At 37.0% G+C, this 15,197-nt stretch overlaps 2 protein-coding genes across 4 annotated transcripts in view; one reads left to right on the forward strand and one right to left on the reverse strand.

Moving 5' to 3' along the window:
- The window catches only part of SNX3 (sorting nexin 3), a 34,653-nt gene extending 25,438 nt beyond the window's left edge, over nt 1-9,215 (reverse strand). Inside the window, exon 1 of the mRNA XM_039869919.1 lies at nt 8,822-9,215. Coding sequence (XP_039725853.1) covers nt 8,822-8,983 — 162 coding nt within the window. The 5' untranslated portion in view covers nt 8,984-9,215. The remainder of the gene's footprint in view (nt 1-8,821) is intronic.
- A 40-nt stretch (nt 9,216-9,255) lies between these two features.
- Nucleotides 9,256-15,197, forward strand: part of AFG1L (AFG1 like ATPase) — a 169,864-nt gene continuing 163,922 nt past the window's right edge. Inside the window, exon 1 of one of the 3 annotated variants that reach the window (XR_005654315.1) lies at nt 9,256-9,481. Coding sequence is in view for 1 of the 3 variants with exons in the window: in XM_039869898.1 (XP_039725832.1) it covers nt 9,313-9,481 (169 nt within the window). In the remaining 2 variants the exon portion in view is untranslated. The remainder of the gene's footprint in view (nt 9,482-15,197) is intronic. The other 2 variants (XM_039869898.1, XM_039869910.1) reach the window with 2 other exon arrangements.

Below are 15,197 nucleotides of genomic sequence, written 5' to 3' on the forward strand. Positions count from 1 at the left end.
ATGAAAGACAGAAAAGACAGTTGCTCTCTTGGCCTAGAACACTACTAGCCCATTCTGCCCTGGCTCCTGGTCTCTTGTGGCTGGCTTGGGTTCCCACTGCACATTATGAATATTTTTACCCAACACTACCAAATTAAATTGAATTTACCTCTCTTCCCACCTTCAGTCTGTAAGCCTCTAAAAACAAGGAATATGTTACTCACCTCTTAGCCAAGCATCTAGCACGATGTTTGGCATAGAGTAGGCAGTTCATAAATGTTCATTTATTGGACAGTTTTAGGGAAAACTGATCAAAGAAAACATTCAGTCTTTTTTCAGGTTGGTGTGAACTTGCTGAATGCAGCAACCATGTCATATTAAACTTAGCATTCCAAGTGCTCAATAAAGCAACTGGTCCACAGGAGTACTTACTCTATGTTAACAAATTTAAGAAATTTAGTTACAAAAAAATGGATTGAAAGTCTTGAGAGAACAAAACTGAGAAAATACATAGATTACAGATAAGAATCACATCCTAAAGTCTAAGTAAAAAGCCCTACAATTACAATTTATTTCAACTTAAGTATATCAACACCATCTGTCCTTTTAAACTAAGATAAAAATTCTATTAATTTACTATAGTGCCCCATAATGAGAATTAACATCAGTTTTTCAATTTTTAACTTTACCTCTTTTTACAAGCCAGACATTAAACTTCCCCATGTCAATAGTTCAATCAATTTAAATATCAAAAATCATGTAATAATGGCATACTGCATTAAAGGTGATATGGTATAAGAAATTAATTCTGGGTTAGAAGATATGTAAACCATGATGCTGGCCAGAACTGATTACAATCTGTTTTGTCAGGCATCACTTTCAGCTTTGTCATTGGTTTATGGACTATTAGTTTTATCAGCACCAATTTTCTCTCTTTAAATGGTTATTCAAAGAAGTTTACATAAGGCTTTGGGTGAGAACATAAGCTTTATAAATTAAAAATCCTTGTGGCTGGCCTTAATATGAATAGTAGATATAATCTAATAACTCACAAAGTTAGATTCTGTCTTTGTAAAAAGCTGGGTCTTTAGAAGGAAAGAATAGTGTGTAATTATTTCATTCATCACCCAACAATAAGGCTATGCTCTAAGATTCTACTGGTATTTGATGAATGTGTAAGAAAAAAAACCTTACTAGCAGTGTTATATGTAACTACCATTTCATCAATCATTTGCTACTGGCATCCTAAATTGAATTTTTTTTCATAGTCTCATGTTTTAAAATTAATATTCTCCAAGTGCTTTTGATTTTCATCATTTCAATGCTACATAAACTCTAGGGGTTGGCAAACTTTTTCACAAAGGGCAAGGCAGTAAATATTTTAGGCTGTCAAGGCTACTAGACTCTGCCTTTTTAGTACAAAAGTGGTCATAAATAATATGTAAACAAACAAGTATGCTGTGTTCCAATAAAACTTTACAAAAACAGAAGCCCAGAGCTTGCTGACACCTGTTAGACCCATTAGTGTCGTAAGAATGTTCTCAGTTATATAACGTGGGAGAATCTTTGGGTATAAATTTAAACAAAGACCTTGTGGTACACAGACGTATGCCTAGCCAATAAGACTTTTATCTGCTTCTGTTTCCACCTGAAGATAACCAACAACAGAGGAGTGAGATACTGAAAACTAGACACAAGAAGGGGAGCTTCGAGACTCTTTTATTCCTCTATATCAGCAGTCTCCAACCCTTTTGGCACCAGGGACCGGTGCTCCTATGAGAATCTAATAATTGATGATCTGAGATGGAGCTGAGGTGATGCCAATGCTGGGGAGAAAACACCTGCAAATACAGATGAAGCTTCTCTCTATCACTCACTACTCATCTCCTTTTGTGCAGCCCAGTTACTAACAGGCCATGGACCGGTACTGGTCCATGGCCCAGGGGTTGGGGACCCCCGCTCTATCTGAATTAAAATTCCCAAACTTACACGGTGACGGAAGGAAATTTAACTTTGGACAGTGAACATACAATACACTATACACATGACATATTACTTAACTGTACATTTGAACCTATGTAATTTTATTAATCAATATCACTCCAATAAATTTAATAAAAAAATTCCCAAACTTACAATAGAACAAAGAAGCTCGTGTTACAAGGGCAAGAATGGGGAGCAGGGGGAGCAGACAAGCTATAAATAGCAGATATGGAAATAATTTTAGGACAGCCAAGCAAAAAGAGATGTGCTACATCAGTGACAAAATCAAAGTCTAGAGAGCACAGAATTAAAAAGTGACCATCCCAATACTGTTAGACACAGTAATTTTATAAAAATTTTAAGTCTTCCTATGATTCTCTAGTAAGAGATGCTGATCTCACTTATTTTGGTGGCTCAAATTATATACTCCATCATTCAATGTCATCAACTAAAATGCTGGCCCTAAGTAAAACTGCCTTCATAGTTTTAAATAGCCATTAAATACAAAAAAACAAAAAAATAAAAGTTAACCATCTACTTTCATTACCTCTAACCCAACTTAATCACATGGTATATACCCCTATCAGATATGCCATGTCATCATACTTGCCTCCTTTCTGTACTCATCAAAATTAATTCTCAGGAAGAGGTGGAAATCACTGACATTTAATACTGACAAAACTAATGAGAACTCAATTTTATTTCTTCCAAATCAAATAAACTTTCTCAAAACTCTGAAATTTCAGACTTCAGAAAAAAAAAAAGAATTAAGAGAGATGATCAGAATGTTGCTAAAGCCACACCATAAAAGGACTAATCCTAATCATTTGCTACTGTGGCAAAGAACAGTATCTGTCCTTCCTTCAGATGGCTGCCTAGCTAGACTAAATTTTCCAGCTTCCTTTGCAGCTATAGGTGGCAACGAGCAGGAATATGCCTTTTCCTTGGCTAGAATGTGGGTATAATGTTGAGAATAATATGTAATGTCAAGCCACAATACCCACTGTGAATTGCCCCTGAGACCTCTTCATATGAAAAATAAATAAATAAAGTTTTTTTAAGGTCTCTGTGAGAACAGACCAAACTATATTTTAATTGATACAACTTTTCTGGCAGGCTACAGCAAATGTCACACATTATTATCATATCCAAATTCCTAAGTTAAATATTTCTTTAAAGAAGTAAGACTCTAGTTGAAAGCTTAAAGTCATTTAATTAAGGAATCAGTAAACAGCAACATCAAGATTACAGTATTGCTTTTTCTTGGACACCATCTTTCTTATCTGATGCTCAAAAAATTGTTGGCTCTGCTTACATGGAAGCAGCGTAATATGGTAGAAACATCAAAGTGTCTAAAAATAACAGTTCAGTGCTTTCCTTTTTGTAAGCATAATTATGAAGGTGAGGAGAGGAAAATCACTTCTACCGGCATAGCTAAAAGTTAAGCCCTTTCAGACTTCCCACTTTAACGGTGTAGATGGCAATATTAATGAAATATGTAGATTTCTTTCTTAAATGGATATTTTGCCTTTTCTTGACTTCTGGCTTACTTCCAAGATTATTACACAGGGATATAGATATGGATGGTGCAAGACAGGGGCAAAAAAATCTGGCTTGGCTGCATACAGTCAATGCCTCCCTTCTTCTCAAAAAAGGTAAGCTGTATAGGTCGGCATGCTTTCAGCTAGTATCTAAATTGTCTCCCTTTCAAAAACAGTTTTTTTTTCTTTGGCAAATGTCACTGGTTTTCTTCTCTGCTGCCAGGATCTGATTTGTTTGTTTATTTTCAGAATTTGCCTTTTTTTCAATCCCATCAAGGCCACCAACCAGCTCCATATATTTTTCTCATACTCCTCTGCTGCCTGTCATTTCTTAGAGACAGAGAGCATTGTGCAACCAGGAATAATCCTTGCTGCATATCACTTAAGTGCCCTTGCTGGGTGGTTTTTAAACTACTGCTTCCTAAATCCCACCCCAGCCCAATTAAAAGAGAATCTTCTTCGCTTCAAAAGCTCCTCAGGTGATCTGAATGTTCGGTGAGGATGGAAGAAAAAGTGTGGGCTCTGAAGGTCAGAAAATCTAGATTCCAATCCCAGTTTTGCCATTTAATAGCTCTGACTTTGGGCGAATTACTTAACCTTCCTAAACTTCATTCTCCCATAAATGCCCACTATGTGCAAAACAATGTCAGATGTTAAGTAAGGGTGGTTATGACAGTCCTGTCCTCTAGGAGCTTATAGTAGAAGATACAGGAACCAAAGGAAGCCGCAGACAAGCAAACAAACTTAATCCTAAGGGCACACAGAGAGGAAATCCAGTCTCAATTCCAGGGAACAGCAAAATCTCTAAAAAAGGTGACAGGCTAAGTCCTGCAGGACAAGTAATGGTAGCTAGTCAAGGCACTAAAGGAAGATATTTTAACAGAGGACGAAGTGTGTGCAAAGACCCAGATACAAGAGAACACAGCTTAATTGGGCGATACAAGTAGTTCAGTAGAACGGGGGCATAAAATAAGAACGAGGGGGGAACAAGAGATCAGGATCAACAGTGACCTTGGCTTCTATATCTGCAAAACAGAGATATAATCTATTCTGCTTGGTTACCTCAAAAATCAAATTACAAATATAGCACAGTGCCTTGAACATAATAGGTACTCAAGTGATAAATCCTCTCACTTTTCAGCTTTAATATAGAAAAAAGCTTGCCTTTTGTAAGCATCACCAGCCAATCAACACCTTTTCTTTGGGTCATCTCATCATAGCCCAGAATTTAATAATAAACTATTTTCAGCTGTTTATTTTTTCTGGGTTCATCTTACTGAGGAGTCAACTTCCAGATCTCAAGAGTGCCAAATATTGGGAATTCTTTCAAAAGGTTCAGACACTTAGGGTACCCCAATACTAGGCTGTAGATAAAGGTTTTGATGTACTATTTTAAATTAAATCAACTGCAGCCATGAAGCAATTCTGAACCAGTACCAGACCCCTTTAAACTTAATCCTGGCTCGGACACTAGTTAGATAATTTACTTTGGGTGAGACACAACCTTATGTGCCTTGGTATCCTCATCTGTTAAATGAACATCAAACAAAGTTCCTAATAACCCAATATACCAGGGCTACTTTTTAATTGCCATTGCCTCCCTCTCCTTCATCTTAAGGGATGGATTGGGTAAGAATCTTCAAAGCTAGCAACATGCCTCTCCTTGACAGGAATGCTGCAAGTCAGCCATGGCTGACAGCTAAGATGTACATCAGACAACATCTCATGGCCAATTGATAAAGCCACAAAATTGGTGCAGATGTCTTTTGGCACCAAAACGCATTAATTCTTTAAAATATTATTCTTGCCCTTTAATAATACATGCTTATAAATCCTAAAACTAAGTCTAAGAATTAATTTTTCAGCTTCCAATCTGGATATTAAGGACTCTCAATTTAAAATTAGAGGATTCACCCAGAGAAAAATCATTAACACGGGTCTTTAGAAAGGCAAACACCGTCAAAATGTTACTTTTACTGACCATCTTTCTGACACAATGTTTACTACCAAACTTTACTATTCAGCTTTATATGTGAATAAGCCTTAACTTCAAAAGGCTACTTTTGTAATTACGTGATGTGATGAATGTTAACTCAATTTATTGTGGTGATCACTCTGCAATGTATCTTAATAAATTGTTATACTGTATATCTTAAACAAATATGTTATATGTCAATTAAATCTCAATAAAACAGGAAAAAATACTAGTACAGTACAATCATAGACCCATATACTACCTTAAAACATGGAGTTCTTGACATTTTTTGGTCTTAAATGTGAAACTAACCATGTTCTGAATGGCATCACAATTTTCCACATGGAATCCCACAAAATATAATAAAAATTTAAAACAAAGAAAAAAAAGGATACTTGATTAGGTACTAAAACAAGACGGCTTTTTTAAATACCACATTTGCCTCAATGAAAGTATACTTTCATGCCAAGTAGGTTTCTTGATAAGAAAATCTAACAATTTTATTAACAAAAAACTGTAGCTTATCACTGACTTTTCATTTAGAAGATATCTGTATTTAGAAAGAGGTAATCTTTGAGTGCTTATTATATACCAGTCATTGTGCTAAAGAGATTTATGTGCATTAACTCAGTCCTATGAGGTAGATACTATTAACATATTTATTTTACAAAGAAGTAGAGCCTAGATTTTATACCTTACTCTAATAAATGATAAATCCATTCTTTAAACTCAGAGCTCAAGAAAGATCCTTACCTTCACTCCTGTTCAAAACAGTTGTCACTAGATACAACAAATCTTAATTAAAATCTCCAGAAAATTAGTTACATTATAGCACAAACTTCATAAATGGTGACTGAATTTCCCCTTTAGCCTTCTCTTTAACATGCCAAAATAATTTTAGACTCTGAGGTTTAATCATTTATGGTGCTCTCTACTATACCTACCCATTAGAACAATTTTTAAAAACATTAACACTACCAATTATTTTCAAAAGCCCAAAGATACTAATCAAGTGATCCTAATAGTCTTAAACACTATCCTCAAACCTAGAGATAAATGGAGATTGGGAAACTTGCATTCTAAAGTGCCACCATCCAGATAAAATTACTCTGTGAATTAGAGTAATTTCAATCAGATCCTATAAAATTGAACATTTTTCTCAAGACCAGAATTAAAGAGTAGCTATAAGATAGTTTAAGGATCCAAACTCTGGAACATCTAATTGTTTGCCACATGGCAAATTCAATAGCAAACGGCAGGCAATAGGGGCTAGGGAGAGCAGCAACAGTTTAGAAAAGTAGTAATAAATAACATTAAAAAATGCTTTATTCATTTTATTGGCCATTCTACTTTAATACAAGAATGTAATTATTCTCAAAAACCACATGCTGCTTAAAATAAGACCTAATATCTTACTAAATGGTGTCCTGAATTTTAACACATTACATATTAAGAGTAACCACAATGGCATTTCATTAAAAACTCAATTATATTTTCTTAGAAGGCACCTCACTTATGACTACAAATCATTAACACACAACAAACTGGCTCATATAATACAAACCAGTGTAGGTGTGTGTTTTGTTAATTCTGTAACTCATTAATTATTCTTTAAAAGGATTATTTTCTTTAAAATGCAAATGATCACACTTTAACTGTCACATCAACCATTTGGCAATCAAGTATCAGGTATATTTTTTAAATAGTTAAATCATCACACTAAAGTCTATTTAATATAATGCACTCAGCGAGATAAACCCAAAGTTATTAAATAAAGGAAGTGTAGGCAGGAGATTCCACTTCAGTTGTGTGACAGGAAGTATTAGCTATGGAAGTTTAGAAACAGGAATACCAAGTTCTGTTTCAGCAAAAGAAAGGAAAACATGGTGGTTAATAAGGGTAAAAGAGGAAGTTCTTTTCAATGAACAATCCACCATATACTTAGGATAATCCAAAGTCATTCCAAAAATTTTTTTAAAAAGCTTCACTTTTTCACTAGTTTTATATGATAATGTACTTCTCTAGGTACACTGGAGCCTGGATTTGCAGATGAGTTATACGACTGCTTATGGCTAACATTTTATGTATCCATAGGGAGATAAGGGTGGCTTGTAACATTAATCTGTTAGTTTCATATCTTAAACTAAAGTTTGATGATTAATTTTCTTAGCAACACTGCATCGGTCATTTTTTAAAAGTGCGTATATTTTAAAAGTAAGTATATTCACAATGTAAGTATATTCACAACACTACTGAACTGTACACTTAAAAATGGTTAAGATGGTAAATTTCATGTTTTTTTTACCACTTTTAAAAAAGTGCATAAGTTAATGAGAAATTACTTCACTTAAATGTTAATAGTAACTTGTTAACATAAATTTTGATTATTCTAAAGCTAAATTCTTATTATCTTTAATTTTTAATAAAATTTGTTGTTGTTGTCATCTCTAACAGCTGGATTTGTTTTCATGTAATCAATTTTTAAAGATACTACCACACATGAGCAAGTTCTTTAATCCTGAACTACGGAAAGTGAAGCACTACTCTCAATTAACATCTTTCAAATCATCTGAATTACTTATTGCCAACAAATACTAGTTATGAAATTATAAGTGTGTTTCTACTTCAGCTGATTCATTCAGTGAAGTGCAAATCTCGAAATTAAGAAAGCAGGATCTCTAAATGAATAGGCTTTTCCTGAAGCAGTAGTAGTTTTGGATTGTGGGGCAGGCAACTCCTTATACTTTAGCAGAACGGTGGCCCAGAATGCTAAGATCAACCTTTTCCAATCACCGTTCTCATCTGGATCTGCCCTACCAAATTTGTCAGGCTGCTGTCAACTCCCTTTTGGTTAAAGTGTACAACCAAGCTAGAAAGAGCCTGGAGCAATCAGCTTGGCTTGGCCATCTCTGGGAAAAGTCTCCAGAAAAAGAAAACTGGGAAGGCTTCAACTTTGCGCAAACTCCCCATCTCAGTCACATCTACCTCCCTTCCAGAAGAACTGTGTTTTGTGTTCTCGAAAGATCTACCCCTTTCCAACTCAAATGTTATTCCCAGATCAGCGGCTGGAGGGGCAAGCGCCGCTCAACCCACGCCCTGTTCTTCCAGCACCTTATCCAAACGCCAGCGCTGGGCTCAGCTCACTCAGCAACCACCATCCCAGCCCTACACCAAGAGGGACCCTTGCCACGACCGCGCCCGCAGACAGGGCTACCCAACCGAGTCAGCCGGTGGCTCCCGGCCTGGACAGACGAGCCGCCTGAGGACATTCGCTCCTAGGTCTGCTGGGGGCAAGCCGGGACGGCAGGAGGGATCTCGCTGTAGGAGAGAAAGACGGCCTCACCTTGACCCTGATCTCATAGGTGGTGAAGCGGCCCCTGCCGACCCCCACCGTCTGCGGGTTGCTCACATCAATCTCGAGGAAGTTGCTGGGCGGCCCGTAGGCGTCATTCAGGTTCTGCGGCTTGGTGATCAGCCGCCGGGTGTCCGCCACCGTCTCCGCCATTTCGCTGTTGCCGCCGCCGCGGGCTCCCTCCGCCCCCTCCGCGTTCCACCGACGCCGCCGCGGGGACACCGGGTTCGCGCGCAGCGGTCGCGAGGCGAACGAGCACGTAAAGCGAGCGTTCACCCCGCGCGCAAAGCTCCTCCCCGTGCCCCTCCGGCTTCCGTCTCTGGTACCCAGGAAAGAGACCGCTGACTCGCCGGACCAGCGTGCCCCGGGCCAGAGAAGCCCAGATGAGGCCGCGGACAGGACTGCGGACTAGGAGGGGAAGAGGGGCGGAGTCACGGGACTTGTAGTCACAAACAGGTTCCGGCCAGACTACAACGCCCACAATGCACCGGGCGAGCGCGCCGCCGCTGGAAGGCGGTCTTAGTGCTGGGGATCCTAGGGGCGCGGTGAGGTGCCCTCCTACCTTTCTGCGTCCGCCGGGGCCTGGAGCGGTGGGAAGGACACCGGAAGTGGTCTTTGCGGCGTCGGGAACTCCGGGGGCAAAGTTAAACGGTGAGGTAGGCGAGGTTTGCTGGCAACTGAAACAACCACCTCTGCTAACTCTGTACCTACCCATACACCGTCTCGCCTTGAATCCCTTTATGTGCCTTTCTAGGTAAACTTTAACAAATGCCTCAAATGATGACATTGATATCAGCTATGAGAGTTTCACCACACACGTATCTGGTTTGATAAACTGAAAGTTGTACAATACGGGAGTGGAATAAAAACAAAAGACCTCGCTCAGTCATAGCACTAAGAGCAAACCGTTTTTAACTGGTTGGCCCTCTAAAACAATAACTTAAGTAGATAGGCTGAAACCTCCCTTGAATGCCCTGTTTGACCTGCAACTTTTCTCCTTCATTTCCCACAAAGTCCCAGTAAGTTTTCTACCAAAAAAAAGTAAACGTATCTTTACAGCATTTGAAATGAAACTCAGATAAGCCTTTATAAGAAATGGAAAAAAGACAAAATAAGTAGATCGTAGTTCATCTTTAGCAAATGGAGATTTCGAACTTTGAGGTAGAAGGATAAATTTCTGTCCCTGCCTGGAGAGTTATCTCCCTTAAAGTTATAGTCCCACAACTACTTATGAATTTTTGATATGCTGTTTCAGAAACCTATCTTTAAATAATCTGATCTGTCCCTTAAACTGAAAAGTTGTCCAGATTATTAACAACCATTCCTAATAACACTAAGAACAGTTGATATAAAAAAAATTACTTAAACGTGATGTGATTATTTTCCAGAAAACTCAACATTCATTGATTCAACAAATATTTACTGAAGGCCTACTAGGTGTTTCCAGCTCTAGATTCTAGAGATAAGGGCTTATAAGACATGGAAATTCTCTAATCTCATTGGGTTAATAGTCTGTTATAAATGTATCTTGGGGAGACAAATCAAAAATAATATACCTGCCAATATGATTAGTGTTATAAAGAAAATAAAACTGGATAATGTGATAGTGACCGAGACAAGCTCATTAGATAGGGTGGTCAGAGAAGTCCTCTCAGAGTATATGTCTCTTTCAAAGAATAAGGATAATAATATTGGAATAAGTATGCCCAGACAGGACTCCCTGTCGGCCGTTTCCTGTTGCAGAAACCAGATGGGAACTTGACTGGTATGATTACAGCAGTTAACTTAAGAAATGAATATAGATGACTCTGAATTTAAGAGACCAAGAACCACTGTATTGTGTTGTCATCCATGACATCTGAACAAAGCAATCATGGGATATTTTTATAGAAATGTTCTGTCATTCCTTGTAGGCCACTTAGAGCAGTCTTGGGCAGTAAAGCACTGTCATACAGCTAAAGAAGAGCATTCCTGTATAAACATCAGGAAAATTTTACCTTTATTTTTCAGGAGCTAGATTAAGCTACTAGATTAACAAGAGAATTTAGTGGCTGAATGAAAGGAAAAAAACCTAATTTAAAGCTTTCCATTGTCTAGTTAGAATGTCTAGTTAGAATGGAGATGAAAAAAATATCCTATTCATAATAGTGACCAAAAGTTAAAAAAAAAAAGGAAGAAACAAAATTATAAAATTTTATTAAAGGACAGAAACCAAAACCTAAATAAAAAAGAGTCCATGTTCCTGGATAGGGGGACTTAATATTAGAAAAATCAAACTTCATGTGCAATTAATTAGGCAATTATAATCAGAATCCCAGTGTGGTTAGTTTTACTCTCCCCTCTGCTTTGGGTGGGTGGGTAGTACTGGACAGAATTTTTTTTAAGTTCATATATTGAAGAATAATCAAGAAGATTATGAAAGTGAAAAAAAAATTAAGGGGGATTTGCTTTATCAAATGTTAAAATTCACTATAAAACCACTATAAAGAGTGTGGTTTTGGCTCTATATAGAGTACAGAAACAGATCCTAATAAAGAACATGATCTATAACAAGGGAGCATTTCAATTCATTGGGGAAATGGTGCCGACACATTTGGATATCCAGGGAATAGAGGGACCACAGAGCTAGTCCTTTGTATTATACTGTATGTGAAAAAATTCCAGATTTAAATATAAAAAATAAAAATATATTTAGAGGAAATTTAGGAGAAAAGTTTTATAACCTTTAATTAAAGGAAGTGTTTCTTGAGCAATATTGGAAATAAGCCATAAAGAAAAAGTAGTCACTTCAGTACAGAAATTTTAAATAAAAATTATATAGCACATAGACTAGTAAAGGGCTAATATATTCCTAATATACAAAGAACTCCCATAAACTGATAAGACAACACCATAGAAAAATAGGCAAAGAAAATGAATAGGTACTTTTCTACACATTTTTCACATAATGGACTTATCAAATTATAACAACGCTGGGTAAACGGAGGCACAAAGGCTAAATAACTTGATCACTCAGTTCAAAATGGCAAAACTAGTTCCAGAATTTATATACTTAAACACTATTTCATGCTGCTTCTTAGGTGAGAAATTCAAATGGAGAATAAGCCCTTAAAATATGCTTGACCGCATAATCAAATAAAAGTACATTAAAGCAAACATGAGGTACTGTTTTCTATCATATTGGCAAAAATCAAAAGAACAGAAACGTGTAGTATTAGGGAAGATGTAGGGAAAGAGGCACTCTTTGATGATATGAGTCTGTCACAACCTTTGGGAAAAGAAATTTGATCAGTTTATCAAAATTAAAAATAGGACACTTTGATCCCCAAATCCAACTTCTGCTGCAAGAGACCTCAGTGCTTAAGGAAATAAGGTGTGTTTATTGCAGCTTTGTTCGTAGTGGTGAAAACTAGAAAAAGCTTGAAGCCCTTTTTATTTCTTAAAATATTAGAATGTATCTATTTCTAGTTACTAGAATTAAGAGGAATATCCATGATGTGTTTGGTGAGGATCACAGAATAATCTTTCCAGTATGTTCCCATTTTGGTAAACAAAACCCCATCAGTGTACATACGTATTTTTATATGTGCACATTTTTGTATAAAAGTATTTGTACTGAAATGAGAAAGGAAATAGGGATGGGAAGACATGCACATTTTCTAAGGATGGCCTAACAGGTTGAAGAGAAAACTAAAACCAATTTTATGTTTTCCTAACAATCAAATTTTAGAAAAATAATTTGTCAGCATTCCTCTACTACTGTGGACACCTTTCAGGTTGTGTTCCTTGAGTAGTATATTAGATTTTCATGGCTCGATGGCTCTGGTCATTGAGATTATCTGTTCCTCTTCTTTTGGACACTGAACAGTTAGTCAATAGTAATTTCATTTCTTATGAAGACTTTGTTATAGGCAAAAGGAGGTACTACCTTGTGGGAGCAGTGGGTTTATATTTTCATTTTAAATTTGTAAAAGAAGGTTCTATTTTATCACCCACTCTCCTATGAGCTTGATTAATGCATCACTCCCCTAGGCCTGATCACCTCTGAGGAAAATGATAAAACCAGGTAGTTGGACCCCCAAAGGTTCAGACTCTGGAATTGTGGAAAACATAAGAAAGTCATATAAACTTACCAAGGGCCTGCTATGGCCACTTTTATATCATTTTTCCAATTCAGAGTGTTTCAATTCTCACACTCTGACCTACCTCCTAAATCCCCACTCCTAGGCTGCAGAGCATTCCTGAAGAAAATCCCAAACCGACTGGCATCTTTGTGAATTTGTGTTTTCCAACTTCAGTTAACCCTTCAACATGCTTCAGTAATCCCTTCTTTTATCCTCTTCTCTTCTTGCATTTCACACCCCTCTTCCTTACTCTGAGCAGGTAACCTCATTTCATGCAGCACAAGGAAAAGTAAAAGTTATGAAGCTCAGTATCTCCTTCCTTACCACTGAACCACAACTTACAATATGAGTCATCCTCAGAACTCAGAGCATGAGGCAGGTCTGGGCCACTTCCAGCTTTTGAGGATGTGGGTATTTTCGAATTTGGTATTGAGGAAATTATTTATAAATACTATGGTTTGTTAGTTTTAAATAAGACATTTACATGATTCAAAAGTCAATATTCATTTAGCGTATGCATTGAAAAATTTGCCTCCCATCCCTATCTCCAACCATCTAGTTCATAGCTTCACCAACAGGGACTTTTTAATTTTTACTAGTCTAAATCATATCATTTTAATTTTCCTTTTTATGGGTGCAGTTGAGCATCTTTTCATAGGATTACAAGCCATTCATATTTTCTTTTTTTGTGACCTATGTTAAAAAAAAACCCAAAAATCAACTAAGTAAATTTAAAGATCAAATTGGCTTTATTCAATGATTCATGAACCAGCCACATTCCAAAACACACAGAATTCTACATCTAGCAAATAGGGGTTTTGAGGAGCTGTACAAAATGGAAGGCTTGTACAGGCAGAAGGAGGTAAGCAAAGGAAATTTCTAACAGAGTAGATTGTTTCAGGCAAGGTTATGTTTCTTTGGGGGAAAAGCAGGGTCTATCATGAAGATTACTTCACTAATAATGCTGATCAGGTAATTCCAAATTAATTGGTTAAAAGTCACATACCTGGGAGAGGCTGAAACTGGTTTGGTTTCCAGTCTTGGGGGCAAGTGACTCCACTTTGAGCCTGTTCCTTTTTGTTTTAACATCTATTTGTTCCAATCCTTTGTCCATTTTTCTATTGACTCTTTTTGATACGTTGAAGCTTATTAAATGTTTAAGGGTAACCCTTTTGTGTAATATAAATTGCAAATATTTTCCTCATTTTAACATTTGACGTTGCCAATGATGGTTTTCACTATGTATTTTGTAATTTAATTTATGCTATTGAATTTCTCAATCTTTTATGGCTTCTGAGTTTTGAAATATGCTTAGAAAGCCCTCCCTCCTCTTATGTTATTTTTAGAAACTCATTTTCTAATACATTTATAGTTTTTTTAAGTATTTGATCCATCTGGAATTTATTTTGGCTAAGAAAAGTATGGATCTATATTTTCCCCTACTTCCCAATTTTTCCTACCTTGTTCTAATATCACTTATTAAACAATCTATTTTTTACTGACTCATTTGAGAAACTTGTATTATACTTGAAGTTGCATGAGAAATGTATTGCTCATTCAGTCCTGTATATTTCTATGACTGTATGTGGTTTAATAAAATATAGATTGGTCTTTATCCCTAGATCCTGGCACAGAACTCCTAAAACCTGTAGAGTTTTCTGAGTGATAGGAATATATTTTGGTAGTCCTAAGGAAACTCTTTTGACCATCCCTGAGTTTATGCTGCTAAAGTGACTTGCGGGTAGGGGCTAGATAGCTTCAGGATGGTCACCAGAAAGACCAAACAGGTGAAGAGAGGGTAGGAACATTTAGCTTGACCCCTTGACTCCTGGGAAAGTGGCTGACAAGATATTGCATGAAGCTCCTTGCACCTCTCCCCCATTACTTGCCCTATGCTCTTACATTTGGCTATTTGAATTGTATACTTTATAATAAACTGGTAAACATAAGTAAAGTGTTTTCCTGAGTTCCATGAGTTGAATTATCAAAGCTGAGGGGCAAGGGGGTCATGAGAATCCTCCAAACTTGTAGTCAATTTGTAGCTAGGAAGAAGTGGGTAGTTTAAATACCCATTTGTGGCTGGTGTCTGAAGTAGGGCAGTTTTGTGGGACTGAGTCCTTAATCTTTGGGGACTATGTTAACTTCAGGTAGTTAGTGTCAGAATTGAATTAAATTGTTAAGACAGTTGGTATTGAAGAATCAGAGGCTTTGGATCAGATAGTCTGACTTTCAAACATTAACTT

The sequence above is a fragment of the Pteropus medius genome, unplaced genomic scaffold, assembly GCF_902729225.1.
Source record: "Pteropus medius unplaced genomic scaffold, Ma_sr-lr_union100, whole genome shotgun sequence".
In the NCBI taxonomy this organism is placed as follows: domain Eukaryota; kingdom Metazoa; phylum Chordata; class Mammalia; order Chiroptera; family Pteropodidae; genus Pteropus; species Pteropus medius.